Raw genomic sequence first — 25106 nt, 5'->3', positions numbered from 1 at the left:
TTGTCTAAAACCACATGTCTACACATACAGAAATCTCAATATACTTGCAATTGGGGTGCAACGATTCATCTATTATTAATCGATTCCCAAATCAATTGTCAACTATTTTGATAGTTGATCAATAAGTCTTTTTTCAGCAATTAATACAAGTTCTCTTATTTTTAAGCTTCATAAATGTGAATATTTTCTGGTTTCTTTGCTCCAAATAACAAAGAAATCGCGAAACAATTTTGGTTTCAAGAAACGTGATCAGTTCCCGGTTTGAGGAACATCAGATACAGATCTGATGACACGCAGATATAGATTCTGTCTTTGCTGTATGCTTTCATAGACTGAGTGACGTACCAATGCGAAGCATGAAGTTGTTGAAGGACTGGTAGTTGATGTTCATGAGTGTGACCTTCATGGCCAGAGCAAAGTCTGCCAGATCTGCCAGGTGCTGCCAACGGTCTCTGTCAGACTGCTGCTCCTTCTGTAAGACAGAAAGCAAATAGCTCAAAACGACACCTCAACACCTCTGTCATCAAAAGTGATGGAAACATCAACAGAAAATCACACCAGGACTCATAACTATATAGTGATAGCTCCATAGTTATGGTGCAGTAACGTGTAGGCCCTCATGTTTCTCCTTAGATTCTTTTTCTTCTTCTTTTCTCAAACCTATTATTTACGAAAACACCAACAATCAGAACCCCTAGCACTTGTTTATTCTTGGTAGTTAGGATAAATTGTACCAAATTTGGTAAGCATACAGTATGTATCAGGTTAATATGAGCAAACAAGTCTCTTGGAGCCATATTCTACTCTTTTGTGATCTATACTCTTTTGTGATCATTTTTGGCTCTTTTTTCCCTCACCTTTATTATAAATATAATGTGAAAATTGTTGGTTTTGGGGAAACAAAAAGGATTTTTTTTAGCTTTCGCCATGGAACAGGAAGCTGTGATAACATACTGTACATGTAAGAATAAAATATCCAGCCTGGCCCAAATTTCACATGTTTGATCAGAGACCCCGTCTGAATACGTCTACATGTCAATATTATTTAATAGTTTCATTGCACCACACGGTGGACACAGGAAGTGCTTTAACTGACCTTCATGCAAGTGTAGCCATTGCTGACATCGGGGGTGATGCCTGACGCTGCCATGTAGGTGCTGCCGATGGTCTTGATTTTTGTGATGCAGCGAAACTGCGGTTCGTCGAGCAGCTGGAATGGAGACAGGTGGACGGTTACGTGAAGCAGAGCTTGGTGTGGGACTTTATCCCACTCCTGCCTGCTTCCCTTAAAAGTTCATTGAGCCAAAGAGACAACGGACAACGTTTGTGTTTGCAGAGACGGAAATGATTGCATTGGAAAGCAGAAAAAAAATCAGGGGATTCAATAGTTTATCTAAATCTAGCTGTGTGCCATGTTTGATCCAACAGTCTCATGCTGCCGGCCGCTCACAGGTAACACAGAGGTAAAGATGAGCACGTAAGCAGCTTACACTGTCAAAGTCAGAGATGATCTCGTTGAGGAAGCGCAGGCATTCGATCCCTCCGTTATTGATGCTCTCCTCTGTGTAGAAGTCAGAGAAGTTGGGGATGGAGGCGAACATGACTCCGATCTCGTCGTACGACTGACTGTACAGCTCCTGAAACAGGTCACATCAACGTCAGAGCACTGAAAGAACTGATAAATAACATTAAATTAAATAAAATGTGACATATTAGATAAAGCTATGACAAGAGGCTAGTGGGGCTGTGTACTGGCAAAAACAACACAAAACCATGGTAAGAAAAAAAACACTGTCAAGAATATTTCCATATGTTGATACAGTGCTTAAACAATGAATATCACCATAATTTAGTGTTTGAATATTTTCTTCAGGGTTTCCACACCTTGGTGGACATCAAATTCAAGGACTTTCAAGGACCGTGATTGTCCCAGTGATAGTCTTTGTGACAGAGATCTTGGAATATGCATTTTCTAGGCATCACGTTATAATTTGGTCTCTCTCGCTTAACGTTACTCTTTCATTTATCTGCATGGATTCTCACGTCAAAATGTTGTTGTGTGTTCTGTGTAGGTCTAGTCTACGTACATCAAGCAATGCAGGGCGTGAAACAGTAGGTGGCGTTGTAACTTACAAGGGAGACATTTACTTAAATATCAACTTCACTTCTTTCTTGCACAAAATTTTAAAAACTTAACTTGGTACTTTCAGTGACCCATGTCTATTTTGGGTGATTTTCAAAAACTTTCCTTGACAATTTCTTTTTCAAATTCACAAACTTTCAAGGATTCCAAGGACCTGTGGTGTTTTTTTTACACCACCAGAGGCCAGTACTGATCATTTTTAACAAAGCAAATATGCAGGGTTTGATAATATTTCACACAACTTCATTGTTATGAAGCAATTGCTGTTATAAAAGGCAATTCATGACATAGTGGATGCAGTTCTCTCCACACACTGGGAGACTGATGAGGTGTCTGTGTGTTTGTGAGGATCTCACCTCGTCCCTTTTCTTGGATCCAAGGAAATGACGAGCCACGTGCTCGGGCAACATGTTGGTCACCAGGGCTTCATTCCAGCGCCTCATCTCATAAACCTTCTCCTTCTGCTCATGGACCTCAATCTTCCACAGGAACAGGGTGCGAGCAAGTTTCTCCACCTTCACACGGGGACAGACACGGATATTAACATCTGAGTTTAGGACCAGTGAAGATTCCTAAGAAGTTTTTAAAAAATTGATTCTCACAGAATGTGCTTGTGTGCAGCATCCCAAGGTATTTTTGATTGGCCTGATTAGTGTGTGTTTTACAATAACAATAAAGACCTGTATTTCCTGTAGACCAGCTTCCTGTAGATATACATGTATATATATATATATACACACATATACATATACATATATATATATATATATATATATATATATATATACATATCTATATATATGGATTCAGAGCATTGTTGATTTTATTCGAAACTGCCATACTGTCCTGGCATTGCTAATGATGACGATTGGGTTACTTCAATACTAGTTCCAAACTGTTACCATGTCAGTGACCTGCGTCAGTGAATGATCCTGCTATAACAATGATTTATTTCACGCTACATTTATTTACAGACCAAAACATGAATATTAACACAACCATGTTGGCACTGTGACAACCGCTTTATGTGGATGTGGATGTGAGCCTGCTGGGACATGAATATAACTGTGTTTTTTGGGGTATAAATATTGTTTAACATCTAAGAACACAACCTGCCGCCATTTCTTGAGGACACAGACAGACAGTCGTTGGGATTTGGATGAATTATTAGTCATTGTTACAGTACAGATAGATAGATACACAATGTTGTCTTTCCTTTGCTGCTAAAGTACGGTGAACACGGCGGAAAGGAACTTACATGTCGAGAGAAATAATAGAAGCTGACCATCATAATGAAGATCATAATCGTCATAGTGAACTTGGAGGGCACAAGGTACGACCTGTGGAGAAGAATGTTGACATACTGATCATTTATGTTGCTACTCCTGTAAGTTATGAGCATTTTAGTGTTTTTAAATGATGTTAGTATTTTACTATCATTTGACCGGTTCAGCCCATCACCTGTAGTCCTGGAAGCGGGCTATGTCATAGCGGTCGAAGATGTCCCTCCAGCTGTAGATGTTCACGATGCCTGTTGCCACAGTGATGAGGAGCATCAGCGTGAGCTTGACCATGTGACTGACCTGAACCAGCATGGTGGTGGCCATCAGGGCCAGCACAGCGATGTAGCTGTAATATTTGGGGTTGTCCAGGCAACCATGAGGGCCAGACCAAGTGGAGGAAGAAGATGAGGAGGAGGCGGGAGCCATGGTGGCGTCACCCGAGTCAGGGACCTGAGGCAGACAACTCAGCTGGACAACAGAGAGACATAAAGTTCAGTATTAAATTATATATTTATCCATCCATCCATCAATCCATCCAGTGTATTCCAAACTATGCCCCTAATCCCAGTCATAATCTGACAGATTATGTGTTCCATCATGTCACCCATCTCTGCAGGAGGCAACAATAACAGGCGTAAACACACAAAATGGTGAATGGAAAGAGAAGTGAAGAAGCTGGTGCGGTGAAGGTGTCACGTTTTCTTGGTTTAATAAAAATACTCATGGCAAATATCATGAACACCACTTCAGATGCCATCGTTTACAGTCAGTCCATCACCACGCCGGTCATAATAAGTGGTCAGGTTGGGTATGATCATCCATTAAGTCACGTCTGTCGGTCGAGATACAGCATGAATTTGTGGCTCTGTGACCAACGGAACAGACGGAAAAACAGACTCTGATCTTGGCGATGGAGTTTCTCTCCACAGCTAGATCTGTACACCTGATCTGAGGTACACCTATACTAGAAGGCTCACAGCTCACCATGTCCATGATGTCAGCCATGGTGAGGATAAAGATGGCTGCCATGGCCCAGGTGTTACGAGCCCAACGGGTGTGGTCAATCCAGGTGGAGAAAGACACCAGCTTCTTGGGAAATACCTGACACAGAAAAATTCCATCCACATTCCAACAGTTAATTCACTACAGCCTATAAAAATGAAACTATTCAAAACAAGCGAGTTGTAACTCACTCTGGGGAAGATCGCAGCCAGGGAGCAGATTGTCAGGATGAGCAGCAGGATTTCACCCACAGCAAACGTGATGTAGTTTGCAATCAGCCTGTGCAACAACACATGAACACACAGAGAAGAACAAACTGTAGATTATATATAGATTCAGAAAAGTGCTGTCAATCACACCATGTAAATAAAGCGTTGTTAGGAGATTAATGATGGACTTGTGAACTGACCGAGGGTCGATGAGTGCCTCCATGACTGCAGTGAAGAGCAGGACCACACAGGAGCAGGAGAAGGCAGCGCCGCTCTGTTTCTCCTTCTCCACGGAGTAACGAGTCTCCAGGTCTGGATCGACGAACCTCAGCGAGAGCCGGTTGGTGTGCTTCCCCTTCAAACTGACGACGTGAGACATTGCTTACATTAGATAACAGTATTTTATAGGGCTGCGACAATGTTCGAGTGCTCTTTCAGTGATTAAAACAAGCTTTGTGGTTTTTACAGCTTTTTAAATGTGAATATTTTCTGGATTCTTTGCTCCATATATGAGATAAATTATTCAAATTGATTTTTTTTTTTTTACATTTTATGGACCAAACAAGTCCTGAAAATAATCACAGATTAATCGATTCTGCCCAGTTTATTAAACAGCCTCTAATTGAACTAATTGAACATCATTCAAAGCCTTCACATAGCAGTACACTGCTATGTCAGTAGATGGCAGTGCAGTGTTGCTGTGGGAGACTGTAGCTTCAAACTGTACTGCTGAGCAGCTCAGATAATATCTGAGCCAGAATTTGCATTTTGCGGGTAATGCAAATAATTATTTGTGTATAGATATTAACAGTGTATAGATTTTAGCCAAATTTGGGTGTTGTGAAAATTTAATAGTATATAATACACTAATAAACTTGTGTTTGGTCTCTGCCAATTCCCAAACAGCATTTCCTGCTAAGTTTATTATTTATTATATGACAATAAGATTAATATTTGATTATTTGCATTATTATAAGATACGATAAGATAAGATTTAGACTCTGCTTTGAGGAGGTCCACATGACATGAATATTGTCATATTTACTGTTCTGGAAACTTAAATGATTGTTCTGATGATTTAGAAACAACAGAGTTACATAAATACGTAAAACAGACAGGATATAAAACAATGTCAACTCAAGAAATAGCAATATAAAACCAAAAAAACGCACAATGCAAGAGCAATAAAGATATGCCAACTCTTTCACATGTTTGGAGAATGCCAAGGAGAAGAAGTGGGTTTTTAGTGGAGATTTAAAGAATTAAAGTAAAATGTGGGGGGTTGGGGGCAGATTGTTCCACAGGTTGGAAGCCACCACAGCAAAAGCTCCGTCTCCCCGGTGTATTAACCTCAATCTAGGTCCAGGTACGAGAAGAAGTGATTTTCCTGCAGACCTCGGTGATCGTGGCGGTGAATATGGATGTGAAAGATCACAGAGGTAAGATGGAGCAGGACCATTTAAGGCTCTGTGTTTAGGGACGCCTTAATCACACATGAAAAACCCTAACTGAAGCAACAACAGTGTGACAACAAAATAAGGTGACGTCCACCAACTAATCCGAGATCATAAGCTTTCCTTTGATCTTAACTGAGCAGAGTTTACTGTAAGTGAATGGAATGTGACATCAGGGTTTGTTTTTGCATGTCAGACACACACACAAAGCCTCACTTTGGTTGGAATGGAAGTGCAGGTGTGTTTTGCATGAGAGGAACAACTCTCTGCAGATACAGAAGTTGGAAAATGATGTAAGGGCCTGAACATGCACCACATGATCAGGGTGTTCAGTGATAATGAGACTGAGTTTTGTGCTAGAAACAAACAAGCTGTGGCGTGAGGAAAAGTACTATTTCTGGTCAAAGACAGACATGTTTTTTTATACTGTCAATGCACTGATCCCTAGTGTCACCCTGCTGAATGTTAATGGCTGTTTAGAAAATAAGAAATTGAAGGTACAGGTTTCATTTGGAACACGTTTAGTCTGAGATATGAATTTGGGGTTTGGGGGGTCACTCACGCCTGGACCGTCTCTCTCTCCAGCAGAGCCTCGTTGAGCAGTTTGTTGAGTTCCTGCTCGTTCTCCTGGGCATCGATCACCCTCTCAGCCAGGTCACGTAGCCGCAGCCTCCTCCGAGGGTTAGGGAAAGATGGGTTCACCACCTGAAAAACAAACAAACACACTTATTCCACGTCTACATGTCGGCACTTTTCAGTTGTCCATGATACATCTAGAGCTGCAACTAATGATCATCTTCATAATCGATTAATCTGTCGATTATTTTCACAGTTAATGGAGTAATCGTTTGGTCAATAAGATGTCAGAAAACGTCGATCAGTGTTTGTCAAAACCTGATGATTCTCAAATGACTTGTTTTTGTCCACAAACCAAAATAATGATTTCTTTGTTACATGAAGCAAAGAAACCAGAACATATTCACATTTAAGAAGCTGAAACACAAATCAGAAATCTTGTTTTGATAATGAAAAAAGCTTCAAACCGATTTATTGATTATCAAAATAGTTGATGATTAATTTAGTAATCGATTAATAATCGAGTAACCGATGTTTCAGCTGCAGAAACATCGTCTCCCAGTCTGGAGACTGAAGCCTATGCAGAATTAGCAGAACCTTGTATTCTCTTGAATGGCCACCAGGGGGGCAACCACTTATATGAATATGAGCATCAATTTCACACTTGATTTATAACATCAGTAAACATTTTCCTGAGGAGTCTATGGTCTCAAACACTAGTTTCATGTGTTCTTCAATACAGTATAATGTAAGTATAATAATAGATGCTTAAACATGGCATACACTGGGGTGTACATGTGATTGACGAGTGGCTACTATCATCCAAATAGTCAGAACTGAAGAAGCCTCTTGGATGAGAGGTGATACGTCTTTAACTCATCTCAGTTAACTACTGAGGAAGACTATGAGCTGGATGAACCGAGGCGATACTCAAAATCTCTGGATTGGATATCGTAGAGATAAAAATGTAAAATCCGATTCAATCCAAACATCCTATAAATCACGTGTTTCACCGCGCACAGACTGTAAAAATGCAAATAAAGAAAAGTCAGCAACAGCATTTTAGCTGAGTCATGTTGTGGGCTGTTTATTTATGTTTATTATGGGAGGAGAATATTTCTTACACAACTATTATATCAGAGTATTACATCAGGACATTAATGTGTTCGGTATCGGAGTTTGTGATATCGGTATGGGACAAAAGTGATATCCAACAAGAGTTCACAAACGAGTGACATCGCGGCAGGTTGATTCTTGGTTCAGAGCTGCTGTAGATCAGGGTTACTTGTCAGACGTGGAATCCGCAAAATTCAAAAGTGAGTCGAAGCGAAATTCCAGCAAACATTTACTTTACATTTGTTTACACCCAACGGGAACAGGACGTTACTCCTTACTTACCCTTGCATCCAGTTCTTCTGGTTCCTCCGGTGTGGTGCAGGCTGTGTTAGCACTGCCATTACACTCTGTGGTGTTGATTAACAGTGGGGAGTTGCCATTGGAAGAGGTTACGGACAGCTTCTAATGATAAAAAACAAAAAAAAACAAGAAAACACAATGTACTGATGGATTACACCGTGACAAGGAGACACGCTTTCATTTGTTACATTCTAACCCATGTTCAAACGTAACTGTACATGTAAGACTTACTTAAGACTTACATAAGATGCACACTATATGGACAGAAGTACGTGGACGCCCGACCATTACCCCAACATGGACTGTAATGACATATCTAAATATATATACGGTTTAATATGGAGTTGTTTCCCCCTTTTGTAGCTATAACAGCTTCCACACTGTCTGAATTTGTGTCCATTCGTGCTCTAGAGCATTTATGAGGACAGGCACTTCTGATGTTTGACGAGAAGACCTGGCTCCCAATCTGTGTTCCAGTTCATCCCAAAGGTGCTCGATGGGGTTAAAGGTCAGGGTTTCGTGCGGGCCAGTCAACTTCCTCCACACCAAACTCGTCAAATGAAAAGTTGAATGGCCCTCGCTATCTAACAGGCGTGAGAGACACTGAGTTTTATTTATTTTTAAAGCTCTCACTGGTCTCTTACCATCCTACACGTTCAAAGGACTGGCTCACACTGCAGGTTCCCTCTGTTAACACTGAATTTGGAAAATCCTGTTTTTCTTACTGTGCACCTGCAACATGGAACACTCTGCAAAACCATCTGAAACGTACCACACTTTTACCATTAGGACAATTTAAATCCATAATTGCATCTTATTCTTACTTCCAACTGCTCCTGTTTTGAGCTAGACCTCTCTGTTTTCCTTATTTTTGTCATTTTACTTTTTGATATTTCGGATTTGCTTATGTATTTTTTCAATGTTTTGTGTTTTGTCTCAGACAGCACAGTCATGTTGGATTAGAAAAGGGCCTTCCTCAAATTGTTGGAATAGCATAGAAATTGTCCAAAATGTCTTGGTCTGCTGAAGAGTTAAGCTTGTCCTTCATTGGAGATAAGGGGCTGAGCCCAAAGCCTGATTGAAACACCCAAATGTAATACTTTTGTCCATAAAGTGTGTGTTTTGTATCTTACAATCGTTACAGAGACCCAACAGGACCACAGTGAGCAAGTTAGTTGGACTCACAACACCATTGATGCCACTCTTTCCCACCGGTCCTTTAGGAACGACCACCAGGTAGGTTTCGATGCCCCTCTCCCTCAAGTAGTCGCAGCGGTCGCCGCCGTTTCCTGGCTCCACGTCGAACTCGCCATGAAGACACTCCATGGTGCTCTGTGAGATGTGGACACGACTGCTCCACGCAAACAACAGGGAGGTTGAGATTAGACACAAACAGTCCTCAGTGCACATCACACAAGTATAATGAAAGTGTTTGGTCACGCTGGCTGGGTCAGCCTGAGGACGTCTGTAATACCCATTCACATGACGTAGCCCCATGGTTCTCAAACTGTGGTTCGTGTACCGCCAGTGATAAACGAGCTTCCTCTGGTGGTACTTGGAGGAAAAATTTAGAAATAGAGATCTGCTGTACAGTATATACCAGGGTATGTGATCAGAGTGGAGCTGGAAAATGGATTCAATTATGGAATTCTCTCTTCTGCATTTTGGGTTTTAAATATTTTCTTCCAGATCATTTGACGAAATGAAAAAGAGGTCTGTAAATAGAGGTCAGGATGTGATGTGACTCTGTTTGTTCATGCCACCATAGTGGCAGGAAATGCTTCTGCTTCCGCCAGTGCCAGATAAAAGTCATCAGAGTTTACTCTGCACTTAAAATCCATGGAGATCAAGCAATGTGTCACACGACTATATAGATATATAAATATATATATATACACCTTAGGGTGTTCTTTCTCGTGATGAACAGAAGACTGTGCACATGTTCCAGTATGCATTTAGAGAACAAGTCTATATATAACGTTGTGAGCTACATTTATTTTGTAAGAGGTTTCCTCTTAGTTCCTATAGTTACAGCACGTGAACTGTACTGATGTCTTTGTCTGTGTCGACTGCATGTGGACAGTGGACACTCATGAGTTAGAAGGCAAACAAGAAAAAGGGACTATGAGTTTAGCTTGAACACAAACGACTTGGGGGATCAGGTTTGATTGCTGGATGGGAAGTTCAGTAAAGGTGTGGAGTGGCTTGAGAGCCAGAGGAGTTCACAGTTTTTCTGACCGTGTTCAGACGTGATAAGTGGATATTTTTACTTTGTTATTTATCCCCTTAGGGAAATTCCTTCTCTGCATTTAACCCATCCTCTACTCAAACAAATTCTAGAATTAGGAGCAGGGGGCCGCCACTGAACAGCACCCAGGGAGCAAATGGGGGTACCCCGGGCCTTTGATGGGACTCAAACCGGCAACACTCTGGTTACAAGCCAAGTTCCCTCTCCACTTGGCCGTGTGCTGCCCTCATATCTGAGTGCTTTTTCTTTCTGTAATTTTTGTTGAATAAATCTAAAACGTAAGCTACTGTGGATGACACACTTTTTTGGAAACACGTCAGGCATAACCTCCGGACTCAGATGGGTTTTATTGGAAAACCTACAGTCACCATTTCAACAATTCTCTACAGCCACGGTTCTCAAACTGTGGTACGTGTACCACCAGTGGCACAAACTTTATTTTGAAAAGCTCGTCAACGTGTGTTCCTACCCTGGTATCCCTCCAGCCTCCATTTTGTTGGCCACAGTGACATCTGTGGACCAGACGTCGTACTGCCATCGCTTCTGACCCAGCACTCCTCCCAGGACCGTGCCACTGTGCACCCCCACCCGCATGTCGACGTCGGTCTGCGTTTTCTCTCGCACATACCTGCGATGGGTTTGAAAGAAAACAACAACAGATAAATAAATAAAGAAATAAGAAGCAGCAGGGGGCACTTTTTAACACCACACCTAATATTAACTCATTTAAGGCAGAATGCAAACGTCTATGCGGTTTGAACAAGAGCATGCATCACAATCAATTTGCACTACATGACCTCATTATCAACCAGTGTTCAGTTCACTTAATTTCACAGCTGTATTGCCCAGAGAATCAATAACAGCCCATCAGAGTGATCGATTCCACACCGCGGACCAAATGACACTGCATCAGGGTAAAATGGGGCTGACACTGACTGATGTGACAATATCTCCAGCTCCTGATCTACCGCCGCCCATCCCCTTCGCCCTCCTCCACTCACGAGATGGCCTCCACCATGGCCAAGCCCATCATGATGGAGGACGCGGCGTGGTCCTCCCTGTAGTCTGGCAACCCGCAGATACAGTAGTAGCAGTCGCCCAGGATCTTGATCCTCAGCTGGTGGTATTTCTGGCAGGGTGAATAAGGTTTGGTTAGAGGGGAAACAAAGAACTTCATAAGCCATCATGAATGGATGATGAAGGATGATGTGGTGATTGAGGAAGTCTGGTTGGAGCAGAAGTTATTTTCACTCAAATGAAATGACTGAGGTGGACTGTATTTGGTTTACTGTAGGGTTCCAGGTCTAGTGTTAAGTTAACCCCATGGTTTCTCAAACTGTGGTACGTGTACCAACAGTGGTACGTGAGCTTCCTCTGGTGGTACTTGGAGGAAAATCTGAAAATATTGTTCTATTGAATATACCGGAGTATGTGATCGGAGTGGAGCTGAGGAATTTTGAGTGCCTAGAATATTAAAATAAATGCCAAAAAAATACTTAAGAGCCGTAATAATAAGAGTCGCTTAATCTCTCGTTCCATCTAGATCTAATGTTACTAAACCAGTGAAGTAATATGTAAGGAAGAGGGGGATGATGAGAGAGCAAATTATCTTATTGGGAATAAATCTGCCTCATGTGAAAAGTATTCTCAGGTGGTACTCAAGATTTATAGCCAAATACATAAAAATATAAATGTTTTATTAAAAAAACTCAAGCAATTCTACAAAGTTTGGTGATTTAATTAAGATTATCAGTCCCGAGAATGAGGAAAAATATATTAAAATACACAAAAGGGGGTCATAAACTTAAGCTTCCTCACCCCTCCCAAGCATATTATAATAATGTAAACAGGAGCATGTAAATGCCATAATACACATGTTGGTAGGTAACAGTTCACACTCACTGCAGCCAGTTTGTCAAAGCGTGCAAAGAGCTCGTTGAGGAGTTTGACCAGCTCCTGAGCGCTGCAGGACGACGACAGCTGCGTGAAGCCCACGATGTCTGCAAACAGAATACTGAGACAAACAACGAGACTGAGCGTTAGTGCCGACACCGATGAACAGTCCTAATATGTTCACTCTTCCAACATGTCACTGTTACTAATCTGAGTTTGGCAGCCGTGACAGGGCCACAGTTTAGGAATAGGGATTACGATAAAGTCCTTTAATTAAATTTGCTGATAATATGACATCTGTGCTGATGCCGCGTTTAGTGCAAAGCATTTTTCAAAACATAATGCTGCGTCTTCATTGCAGGCCCTCAATCAGGCCCTTGATACATGAGTATTGTATTAATGTCATATTTTGGGTTTATGTATGTGTTTCTTTTTCTGGTATTCGCTCCAGTTAATTTGGCCAGTATTGCACCAATACTGATACTGAGATTTGTAAACAGCTCATCCGTACTTTCAGGGAGACAGTGAAACAGACACAACAAGGCAATCAGAGATGGCAGACTTCACCCCATTCACACAACAAGCCTCTGTTGGTCATATTGGCAAATGCAAGTGCGGAAACACAGACAGACAGAGCCACTAAAAACAATACTTCACAGTATGAGAAAAAACACTCTAGACAGTCCCCAAAACAAAGCACCTAAAATAATTTGTGCACAAATTGATGTTTCATGTTGGTGTGACCGCCTCTGTACCAAACTAGGGTGGTCAGGAAAATGGATTCTAGAAATTAGCATCCGATTATATACTCGTTTGCAACAGTATAGTATTGTACCAGTGCCATATTCTGTATCGGTATCAAATATTTTCCTGTGTTTCAGTATTGAGTTTAACACAAAAACGTCCCGTCTACCGACAGATCTGACGTCTGACCCCAGAAAAATTACATATGGTCGTTCCAGGTAACTGAGACTCGCTGCTGTGTCCATTTCTAGGGGTTGTTTTGTTATGTTGGGTTAGGATTGGTGATTGGTTTCGAGGAATTTAGGAAGGTAATCAGACAACGCTGGAAAAGCACCTTACCGCATACACAACTAGGGATGAGCTGATGCGATACTCGGTATCGGTATCAAAATCAGATCGGTCAAAATCAGATATCAGATAATCCTACAATATTTGTTACACTGTTTGAGAATTGTGTCTCAAATGTGTTATCAACAGTATTTGTTGCCATTTCAAGCCATTGAAAAAAGTATAAAATGACTGTTTTGTACTGATATTAGTATTGGTAGATACTTGAGTTTATAAAATCAATATGGGACACAAAAAGGCGCTGTAGTGCAATCTCTATACTCAACCAAACATTTTCCAGGCAAAATTCACATTACCAATCAGCTACAGCTGGACAATCTGGCAAAAAACATCACAACAAAATGTTGTCAAATCACTTAATATCGATATATATCACAATAAATAAAATTATAAATAATTTTTTTTGTTTCTAAGTTTAAAAACTGTGATTTTTAAACGGATTTATGGAAAGAAAACAACAAACACTTATATAAAATGATTGCCTAGCCCTACAATGAGCACACAATACTACAAACCACCTTGTTCTGGTGGTTAAACAGGACAGACAGATACACACACACACACACAAACCGCACCAACAAGTACAAAGAGAGCAGGTACCTGACATTTTCATGTCTGTACATGTACATAGTGTTGAACTGCTGCATCTCTTTCTGACTGGGCTCCTTCTTCATGTCCTGAAGCATCTCATCAGCTATGTGCTTTGGGAGGATGGAGAGCAGCAGGCGTTCCTGGGGAGGACAAACAGAGACACAGAGGACGTCGTCTCATATCACACAGGGACGATACAGTGACAAGCAGAAGTAAGGTTTAATTACCAGCATTTTTACGACCGGCATTAAAATCTTAAAAAATGCTCTGATCAATGAACATCACACAAATTATTGTGTTGATTCTGTCCCTATCTAATAAATTATTTGAATATGCACACAGTGCAGTGCAGAAAAAAGTAGATGAATCTTGATGCTAAAAAGTGTAAGTTGAAACACCTGCAGTCCAATCAATAAAATGAGTTCAGAGCGAACACTGACTGAGAAAAACACACCACAAACATCTTCAGCTTGTTAATCACAAGAATATTCATCTAATGTGAACCAGGCCTTGCAATAAACAGACCTCAGAAGACCCAAGATTAAAAAAAAAAAACTATTGATTTGCAAACTGGAAATGGTCCACGAGTCCACGATTAGACCCATTGTTTGTAAATTAAGACGATTCACTTCTGTGGCTCCTCTTCAAAAGACGTGGGGCTCCAGCAAAGATGCAGATAGTGAGGGAAGCAAGACAATGACTCTACTGTAACAGACTCAAACAAATCACTGGAACTGGCTAAAAATCTATTCTATACCCATGAGACGAAAAAAAAGTATGTTGCCAAAGTTTGCTTTAGGGCACATTGAAAATCCACAACCCTACCGGGAAAAGCATTTGCGGAATGAGGAAACTATGGTGAAATTGTTAAGGAAGAACATGCAGTACTATGTAGAGCATGAAAAGAACACCACCGAAAAACGTGTAAAACATCAAACATCATAGCCTGCAGCAACACACAAATTCAACTGTTCCGTGACCGACTGTAGTCCTGTGTCTTAACACTGAATCATTTGATTATAATACAAATCTTACAAGTTCGTCTGAACCGTGTTTAGCATTTGGTAGGTATCCTGAGTAAGGCTCTCTAATGCAGGGTTCTCGTCAGCACAGTCGAGCATGGGGGGCCCCTATGCTGTGATTTCAGCCCCTACGCTACGTACAGCAGACTCCTCTGTTAATATTGATATTTTAGGAAATTCATTGCCAAATGTTGGAGATTAGCGCATGTTTTGGGAGTCTTTTCAACTAATCTACAGCATTGCTAGGTTTGATTCTTGTGTCGCATGCCATGACTCTCCCAGTGACCACTCTCTTGACAGTCTGTTGACGTCACATTGTAGTATCGGCTCAGCTCACTTGAAACCTCACCAGCGCAGGTACCAAATAAAGCACCAGGTACCACGTACTAATCCCTAATGGAAAAGAAAAAAGAAAAATGAGTCGAGTCGAGTCAAGCCGAGTAGTGCTGGAAAGGTATAATAGAAAAGCCCCGGCTACAGATCCATTGTTTCCTTTTCCTCATCCGTCACCTGTGGAGAGCCTTAAGGCACAATTTTAGGGCCCACTTCATTTGCCTTACATGTGCTACTTTAGGCTTCATCTTTCCTTTCGAGCATGGATGAATAATAATAACTCAGCCGGATGTTTCATTTACATTTGCCTCCGAGATGTGAAATGGTGGCTGGTGAACGACTTGGTGTCATTTTACTGAGGCGCACTCCACTCAGGTTTGAAATAAATGAATGTGCTTTTGCTGCTCCTCGCGCAGCAACGCGGCATGGAGATCATGCTCACACTGACCTTTCCTCACATACAAACTTGACCTGTGAATACATTTAAAAATAAGCCTGCGGTGAATGTGGGGCAGATGCCAGTGAGGCCACTTTCAGTACTCTTATCAAAAAAAAAAAAAAAAAAACCTGACAGAGAGGCAGAGACGCAACAAACAGCTGAGCGAGTTGGCTCTCAGTTGCCATGGTAACCAACAGCACCCGAACGCTCCTTGATTGGTTGACGACCCTCATCTCCCAGCAGCCTGTGCTTCTCCATTAGTATTCCGGGAGTTTCTGCCACTCGTGGTTTTATCAGTCCTCTTGTTGTCTCACAACAGTGTCACCTTCTTCTTCTTCGTTCTCCTCCATAACCACCTCTATTTGTCTGTCCCCCCCGGTCCCCGTCCCCGTCTAATATTGGGCCTTTTCCTTGCTCCCTCTCTCTTTCTCTCTCTGTGGTGCAAACCATCTGTTCCATAAATAGTAGTGATGGAGAATGCCCAGTGGCCACAGATGTGGAGAGGTGGGGAGCTGACTGCTGACACAGTACCAGCTCTCCCTCTCTCACACACACACACACACACACACACACGCACACACAGACATTACATGGTGTCTGCACTTGGCTCAGGCCTAAGAAATATTGTATAATGCAGATGTATTATTTGAGACCAGTGAAACCTGGCTCATTTTACAGAATCTAAATTATTTTAGGGGGAAATAAAAAAACTCAAATCTGACCCACATTACCACGGGAATGCACGACTGTAGACTAGCCTGAGTCTGGTTATGTTAGTTCTCCCTTCTTCTTCCTCACTATAAACAATGGACCAGACGAAGTGACTAATTTGATGATGCGGTACAATGTTTGCCATGCTTATCACACATTCATTGGAATATAGTTTTACAGGTATTAATTGATAGTGAGCGTGGATCAAAACATCGATTTGGTGATAATTATGACGTCGTCCTTCCTCTTGCAATAAGATAATCCATATGCTAGGGCAAATATTGATATTTAAATTAATAAATCAAGGTGCTCTAAAGTAAACGGTCCCTGCCAGTTTCACTTGCCGGACGTCACTACTTCATGTCTCCTCGCAGCGGCACTGCACAAATGAATGAGTGAAACTTGGGTGGAAGTTTACCTGGCCGAAGAAGAGTGAGTTTACAGCGGGATAATAATAAAGCTACGTTAAGAGATGCACCATCCACGCTCAATACTGAGACTTTATGCACTTTGTTCTCTATGTTGTGAATACATACAGAAATCTATGTAATCTATTGATATATCAAAGAAACGTTGTATCGTGATATTATTGGTATCATTGAGCATGTATCACGTATCGTATCGTGAGGTTCCCGTCTGACCATTTGAGCACTTCTTGTTATCCCAAAATCTCAATTTGTAAAAAGAATAACTTTACTATTAGAGCCCCAGCAGTTTTCTCACTAGTGACCTCCGACAACTTACGTCCCTAACCCTAATTTAAATCCTAAAAACGTACCCTTATCAAGGCCGTAGTTTCTGGAGTTTTTTCTCTCCACAGATAGCAATTGCTTACTCATTGTGTGACCTGTTTGGTTTCTTACTTTTCTCTGCCTTACTCTGCCCTGAGATATTTGTACTGATATGACTTGAATATTAAGAAGCACTTTGTTAGGAAAAGTGTTGAACCAATTATTATAGCAACAAAACTTCTAAATACTCTTTTGTCTTCGCTCTCTCTCATAACTTGTATCTTTGACTTTTTTGCAAAATACCTCCTACATGGAAAATAGCAAATTGTCTGTATTTATACAACACTTTTCTTACAGCTCCTAGAAACGATTGTGAGGTAAGTTTTTTTTTATTATTATTATTGCTTTCTAGAATATATGATGTATAACTTGTAGAAAACAAGTGATTATGAGCAGAAACGGTTTCTGTTTAGAACTCTGTGACAGCACTGAACAAAAACCCGGGCTGCTGAAGTCGGCTCCACAGCAACTTAAAATAATTATTTAAATGGTTTTCAGTGGTTACTGTTCAACGAGGGTGAGTCTGGAAATTTAATATACTAAGGAGTGCTGGGGATAACTCATGAGGTGTGTGACTTGCGTGTATCTGTGTTCACTGGGCTATAGTATGTGCTTCCTCATGGATGTACACTTTAGCCTAAACTAACTGTCAGGTGTGGGTTGGCCTTGGACGAAAACAAAAAAAAACAGGACGCGTGCTGGGTTCAGGTCTGGTTTGGTCACTTTCTCTCAGGCTCCGTACACTGCATGCTCTACATGCTGTGCTTTTCTCTACCGCACATCACATGCTGCAGTCACAGCTGCCAGCAGCAATTTAGGGTTGAGGACACACCGACATTCAGACTAGAGAGACCAGGAATCTACTGCTATTGTTATTATCTCGCTATTACCTTTAAATTACACTACAATAATAATATTACCTCCCTATTATGAAATGATTACCTTACTATTATTGTATTGGTCGTGAATCGTTACGTATAGTGTCACAAAAGTGACATTGACTTGGCGGCAGCTCATCTCCTGAGATTTATTAGAACTGGCCCACGTTTGGTGCTTTGCCGGCTTATATGAACTGTACTTACTGTATGTACTGTATATAGTGCTCGTCTTAGTCTTCTTGTCACACATAATTCATCATTCATCATTGTCTCAGGACACTTGCAGACGTGCAGACTGGAGGGAGCAGGGACCGGTGGCGCCGCCTCTCACTAAGTGGTTACAAACTTCAGTAATTGCATATATGTGTTTCCCTAAATCAGATTTCAGTCACTCCTCAATTAACGTGGCTGCGACACTTACTAGCAATTACTTGGTAATGACTACATATTTACACCTAAGTCTAACATAACCTGTCAACAGGATGAAACACAGAGTGAGTAATGGCTCTTTTAGAGAGGATAACAGGAGGAACCCATTTTTACGACCTGCTCTGCATGCTGATTGGGCAGATAACTATTATATATATATATATATTATATACTAGCTAGCTAGAAATATCTTTATTCTTTTCTTTGTTACGTGCCCACCAGTGACACTCGGTCCTGTTAGCGTAATTATTAGCAAAGATGGTGGACACTGTTTACATTCTGGGAATGAGGTCCCGCCCCCCTACGGGTGGGTCTAAAAAGTGCAGTTTCAAGCCTCAGACCAAGGCTCAGACCAAGTGTCGCTGGTGGACACACAACAACAAAAAAAAGAATGAAGATATTCTCGACTCAGGGGAAACTAAGGTTGGGAAGCCCAATTTTTCAAAAATACCCCTATTCTAGTAATACAAAGCTAAATGCAAATCGGTGAAGTATTCCTTTAAGGCTTTAGTAATGTCTGAATCCTGAATTTGGTAGGGACTTATACCAAATTGGTGCAACCTCACCCACAGCACCAACCTTCCAGTGGGCAAACAACTCTACGTGATGAGCCTCAGCCACATTAAAAGCCCATGAGCTGGAATTAAGTCCTGACTGTCTGAACAGGACCTTTCACGGGTTGTTCCACAGCTCGGTATGTTTGGCGAATGATGTAAACTTTGCAACGTTTGAACACGTACTGCTCCTTTAATGTCACACATACACATCAGAATGTTGGGACTGTGCGTCCTCTGACCTGTTGCTGACTCTGCTCCTCCAGGTTGAGTTTGACCTCCAGTGACTGTCTCGCCTCCAGAAAAGCCTTCCGATGCTTCCGGTCAGCCATGTAGTACGACATGACGCCCACAGTGATGGCACACACATAGATCACAACGTTGGCCAGTAGCTTGAAAACAATCAGAACGAAACAGTTAGGATGAATCTGGGGAATTTAAATTAAGCACTTGCATGGCTTTGAGGCGTGCAGCATGAAAGGAAAGGTTGCAAAAATGTCTAAGTGATCATTTCAGGAAATCACCACAAAAAGATCACTGAGAGAATCTAGTCATTCAAAGAGCTGCACTAAAAGCCCAGTAAATAAAAAAACAGAGGATGAAAACCTGATGGAAACATTTCATTTGTTTAGGTGAGAAGGCTCTAGGGCTCATGGGGGACAAGGACAAGATGATGGGCTGATTATGACTCCTGTTCTCTCTCTGTTTTTTCCCAATATACAACATTTAGCTGTACAAGATGTCATGAGACAAATGTGCGATATATGCAATAACCTATGTGAATATGGGTTATATTTTTGCAAGACATCTATTGTGACACAAATCACATCAAATTTGTGTAGCATCTAATTTACATGTCATTTTGAAATAGTACACAAATCATTTACAAGGATTGTTTTCATGCATGATATCTAAAATGAATACTCAGAAATCTTAAAGAAAAGGTTGGGAAAAATGCTGCAAAATTAAAAAAAAAAATCGGGGACCCAAAAAAATTCTCCTGCGACCCATCTGTGGGTCCTGACCTAGCGTTTGGGAATCAGTGTACTAGAGATATCTCCTTCTCTGTGTGTTGTTATCAAGCCAAAGTAGTAAGCCTGAGTATGTGGATTTCGTCCACATCGAGTTCCACAAAATTGCTGTCGTTGCTTATCTATAGGAACAATTATTACTAACAATTTGAAAGCTGCATTAAGTGGAGAGGTGTTTGAAAAGGGCGAATAAATCACAGGAAAGGCCTACATTGGCAGAAAAGTATCTGACGGTGGGCGAGTTATCCGACCGTCAACCTCGTATCCAGCGTTTTGTGTGCGAGAGTCCTTTTTGATCTCCACACTGCACAAAGCTTAGACGAGCGTCTGACCTTTTTTTATCAAAAGAACCTTTCAAGGATACAATTCTGCCCGCGATGCAGCGGCAGACGGGATGTCTGTTGACATCCAAACACTGTGAGTGAGAGATCTGTAAACAATCCTGGAATGTGTGTGTGTCCAACAAGTACACGTGTCCTTGAGTGCGGCAGCCACAGATGTTACGCAATGGCATGGCAGGGCTCAGTGTCTGTGATATTTATTTATTAAGTTGTGTGTCCTCTTTGTGCTCAGTGTAAACATGTGTGATGTGTGTTCACGTGTACACAAGTCGAGAGTCTGCCTTCATTGCGCGGAGCAGAGAGAGGAGGTGATGTCTTCGCTTTGTTTTCACAGATTTCATTGAAAGCTGCATCATAATTATATTTATACGTTCAAAACCAACCAAAAAAACAACCGACCCGACAATAAATTTGTCTAAATCCATGATACGCAAGCTTCCTCTGGTGGTACTTGGTATAAAAAAAGGTTTGAGAAAACACTGGTAAATAGAAAATATGTCATGAAGAGTTTTGGTGTCCAGCTTTACATATACAGCATGTTAACATCAGGACAGTGTTTATAAAAAACATTATCTGTCAATGCTGATGCTTCAATTGTTTTGCTTTGACTGACAAAATGTCGTGCTTATGTGTGGAATTCAGACTGTGCACCACCTCCTGACCCATAGATATGAAAGCTTATTATTATGTTGTGCTTGGAAATGTTATGGTTCTCAAATGAAAACAAGGTTTTACAAAACCTCGGGGACAGTGGACTGACGGTGAATTCTTCTACCTCTAACCCCCCACAGGGACTGTATCACGTATTCAAATACATATACGGTACTTTAATATGGAGTTGAAGCTCTTTTGCAGCTCTTTAACAGCTTCCACACTTCTTGAAAGACTTTCCTCACGATTCCTTTTAATTAAGGTTAAAAAAGAAGAAGAAGAAGAAGAAGAAGAAGAAACTCTTCCTTGTTTCAAGTTTTGGTTGTTGTTTCTGTGTTTTCATTTCTCATAATGATGTCAACTGGTAGCTTTTGGTGTATCTGCAAAACTACTTCATTGGTTAAAGTCCTCAAGAGTTGTGGAAGCTTGAAGACATGTTGGACACATGTCAGAACAATCCGGTTCTCACCCCACCACCCCAACATTATTGACTTCCCTTACCTGTCTGCCAAGTGCTGCCCCCTGGATGTTCTCCTGCTGCTGCTGGGCAATGGTGACACCCAGAACCAGAGTGTGGACCCCACAGGACACAGTAGTGATGAGCACGATGGGCGTCAGCCTCAAAGGCAAAGTCAGGAAAAAGGAGAAGCTGAAGAAAGCCTGCCAGCCCACCGTGTCACTGGCCTGGTGGAAGCGAGCATAGTTCAGACCCAGATAGCAAAATATCTGAATGGCTATGAGCACCCACAGGGCGTAGGGCACCACCCGCCTGGAGATGCGGTCGGGCAGCAGGCCGAAGCGGCACAGCAGGTAGAGGATGACATCTGCTGTCAGTCCCACTGACGCCACCAGCACAGACGCCAGCTTGTCAGTGGTATAGACCACCGCACACATGACAATGATGTAGCTGTCGAAGAGGGCGGCGAACACGACGAGCACCAGCAGGGTTTCGTGTCTCTGCCGCCTGAAGTAGGTCTGGTAGAGGTTCTCCAGAGACTCGGGTGTGAAGGTGAGGCGCATGAAGCGCGGCAGACACAGGCAACATCCTGAGCTCCGCACCGTGACCTCATGTGTGCGTCCCACCGCCTGCCCGGGGTCCGACGGCAGAGTCACGGAACAGTCCGCCGAGTATTCCGCCGAATACTCTGGTTCAGAGAAGGCTCGGTTCCGAGGCATGGCAGACACTCGCTGCGTCCGTTGAATGCTTTCTATCGAGAAAAAGGGAAACTCTGTTTGTAGACGTCACACCGACTGAGCGCTCAGGTGTACATCATCTGCTGGTTCCTCTCCTGCTGAGCAACCACCACGTTCCCCTGAGAGCCCACATGTGGCATCAATCACAGCAGAGTGTAGGCGGTCTGGACCGGTGCATCGTCTTCTTACATAGCTGCGTCCGTGGTCACTCCATGCAGCGCTGTCGTCTGACTCACTTAGTCCTGTGTCACAGGCACAGATCAAGCACGCCTACTCAGCAACGTGATCCAGAACTACGTGCACTTTTTTTATTTCCTCATTCAGCCTCAGCAGTTCAACGGCTGCACCGCCTCCCTTCCACCATTGTACTCCACAGTTGTGCACCATGTCAGAGCTGCTGAATTCATTTCATTCTGGAGGACTTCCTCTTCGGGCCGTCGTTCTCGAGAGTCAGGCAGCATTTTGTGGCTTCCATGGTTCCACCTCACATGACCTGAATAAAGGACACACAACACAGTCACACAACATCCAGGTCAGCACAGACCCCTTTTTTCCCTGCAGCTGGCTCGACTCTGAGGACAGAGCATGAGGCCAACATCCAAGGACAGAATAGTGTGCTATATAGTCTTTACTAGGGCTAGACAGTACGTTGTTTTCAAATTATACTTTTGACAGATTCATGATCTATGCAAATGTTATAAAGAATGTAACTCACACATGTTGGAAACAGTTAATCTCTTTAAGTTCTCATCCTTGCAATGGAAGTTATTGATTTCAGGCCAGGGTGTCGTGTGCTAATGCTGCATCACATTTGAAATCTACCACAGAGTGAATATTATATTATACTATATTATATGATCCATCCATCTTTTTCCACTTTATCCTTCACTTTATTATATGATATTAAATGAATCGTCAACTATTTAGATAATCCATTAATCAGTTTAAGTGTTTTTGTCAATAATTTAAACAAGCCGTCGGATTTTTCAGCTTCTTAAATGTGAATATTTTCTAGGTTCTTTGCTCCATTTAAGAAAGAAATAATCATTACTGAAGCAAGGGGTGTAACTAACAATTACTTTCATAATCGATTAATCTGTCGATTATTTTCTTGATTAATCGAGTAATCGTTTGGTGCATAAAATGTCAGAAAATGTGGATCAGTGTTGATCAAACCTAGAAAGGATGATGTTCTTAAATGTCTTGTTTTGTCCAAAAACTGTTCTGTTTTAATGATTTATTTCTTATGTGGAGCAAAGCAACCAGAATACATGCACATTTAAGAAGCTGAAAAATCAGAAAAACTGTTTTAATTCCTTAAAAACACTCAAACCGATTAATTGATTGTCAAAATAGTTAGTTAATGAATTCATCGAGTAATTGTTTCATGCCCTAGACATTTGAGAATGCCATAATTTTCAGGTTTGACAAACATTTTTCGACATTTTACGGACCAAACAAGTACTCGATTAATCGAGAAAATAATCGGCAGATGAATTGATTCTGAAAATAACCGTTACTTAGTTGCAGCCCTAATTATATTACATTATATTATACTATATTGCGTCGTTAACAGGATAAATGTGAATGGGGAAAAATGCTGTGGCGCTCACAAACATACAATCCTTGTTTTTCTCGCAGAGTCTGCATCTTCTCAGTCATTCCAGGACCACCTGATTTACAGTGACTTCATATTGGGTTTTTTTGCTTAAAAATAGTAAGATATGTGTCCTTGTTACCCTGTTTTAGTAACACTGCACTTTGAAAACATTTTCTAGCGGTGTCAGTCATGTTTTTTCTAACATAAGTGACATTTGGACATCTGCTTCTCTGAATTCGTAAGCTTACAATACAAACCAGATGAAGCTAGATTATGGCAAATTGAGGAATAGGGGGTGTTTTCACACGTAGCATCTTTTGAGCGTACAAATACGTTATTCTTAAGGGAGGCACATGTCACATGCATGCATCCACAAATACATCCGTTGTGGCCATACACCATACAGGAAAAGTGGACGTCGTCGTCCAGTTTACCAGATGAAGACAACCCACAATTAAAAATATGTTGAATAGCCACCAGGGGGAGGGAGACTCCACTGGTTGCAAAAAAGAGTTCCATTTGGAAGTCCCCAGGAAAATGAATTTACTTTTGAACTCTCATTTGTTTTACATTATTAGAGAACATTTTACTTTGAGAGTTAATGGTCACAAATGCTAGTTTTCGCTCTTTTCTGACACGATTGATGTCAGTTCTGTTATTTATGTTCTCATTTAGAGGTTCCTACTGAAGATGAAATTTCGCTGTTGCAAGACTTCGACGTGGCACCGCAACTAATTACAAAAAACTCAAGTTTTCAAAACAGGGAGTTCAGATTGTAATGAGTGGCATCACGACCAGTTGACACTTGGTTGCAACGCGTCTGTTTTTCTGGGCACGTCCGTGTCGCACCGAGATGAAAATATCTCAACTTTTTTGGAATGCAGAGAGTGCTTTTGTGGATTATTTTGATGCTCAGGCCAAAGAAGCAGGTCAGACTGGTGTTTGTTCACTGTGATATAAACTCTGAACCTCTACTGACCAAACACAGCTCCTGAATCAGTGTATCAAACACCAGAGTCATTTTTCCACTACACAGTTCCAGCACGACTCGGCTTGGAACGGCTCGACTCTACTCATTTATTTTCCTTTTCCAGTAGCGATAGTACCTGGTAGCTGGTGCTTTTTTTGGTACCTGCTCTGCCCTGAGGTTCCAAGCGGGCTGAGCCGATACTAAAACGGCGTCAACAGACTGTCGACCACTGACCACTGGTCAGAGACGTCACTG

At 41.6% G+C, this 25106-nt stretch overlaps 1 protein-coding gene across 2 annotated transcripts in view; it reads right to left on the bottom strand.

Annotated features, from left to right (window-relative positions):
• Positions 1 to 25106, bottom strand: part of adcy3a (adenylate cyclase 3a) — a 33098-nt gene that overhangs the window by 6703 nt on the left and 1289 nt on the right. The window contains exons 2-19 of one of the 2 annotated variants that reach the window (XM_058647560.1): positions 21589 to 22774; positions 19307 to 19456; positions 13917 to 14047; positions 12234 to 12345; positions 11333 to 11460; positions 10801 to 10959; positions 9269 to 9434; positions 8066 to 8185; positions 6654 to 6796; positions 4838 to 4999; positions 4620 to 4707; positions 4411 to 4527; positions 3605 to 3894; positions 3402 to 3483; positions 2500 to 2658; positions 1491 to 1637; positions 1097 to 1210; positions 346 to 472 (exon numbers count right to left, since the gene is read on the bottom strand). In XM_058647560.1, the coding sequence (XP_058503543.1) occupies positions 346 to 472; positions 1097 to 1210; positions 1491 to 1637; positions 2500 to 2658; positions 3402 to 3483; positions 3605 to 3894; positions 4411 to 4527; positions 4620 to 4707; positions 4838 to 4999; positions 6654 to 6796; positions 8066 to 8185; positions 9269 to 9434; positions 10801 to 10959; positions 11333 to 11460; positions 12234 to 12345; positions 13917 to 14047; positions 19307 to 19456; positions 21589 to 22263 (3070 nt within the window). In that variant the 5' untranslated portion in view covers positions 22264 to 22774. The remainder of the gene's footprint in view (positions 1 to 345; positions 473 to 1096; positions 1211 to 1490; positions 1638 to 2499; positions 2659 to 3401; positions 3484 to 3604; positions 3895 to 4410; positions 4528 to 4619; positions 4708 to 4837; positions 5000 to 6653; positions 6797 to 8065; positions 8186 to 9268; positions 9435 to 10800; positions 10960 to 11332; positions 11461 to 12233; positions 12346 to 13916; positions 14048 to 19306; positions 19457 to 21588; positions 22775 to 25106) is intronic. The other variant, XM_058647561.1, reaches the window with a different exon arrangement.

The sequence above is a fragment of the Solea solea genome, chromosome 13, assembly GCF_958295425.1.
Source record: "Solea solea chromosome 13, fSolSol10.1, whole genome shotgun sequence".
NCBI classification, from domain to species: domain Eukaryota; kingdom Metazoa; phylum Chordata; class Actinopteri; order Pleuronectiformes; family Soleidae; genus Solea; species Solea solea.
The sequence above is the reverse complement of the archived record's forward strand: the minus strand, read 5'-3'. Positions and strand labels throughout refer to the sequence as shown.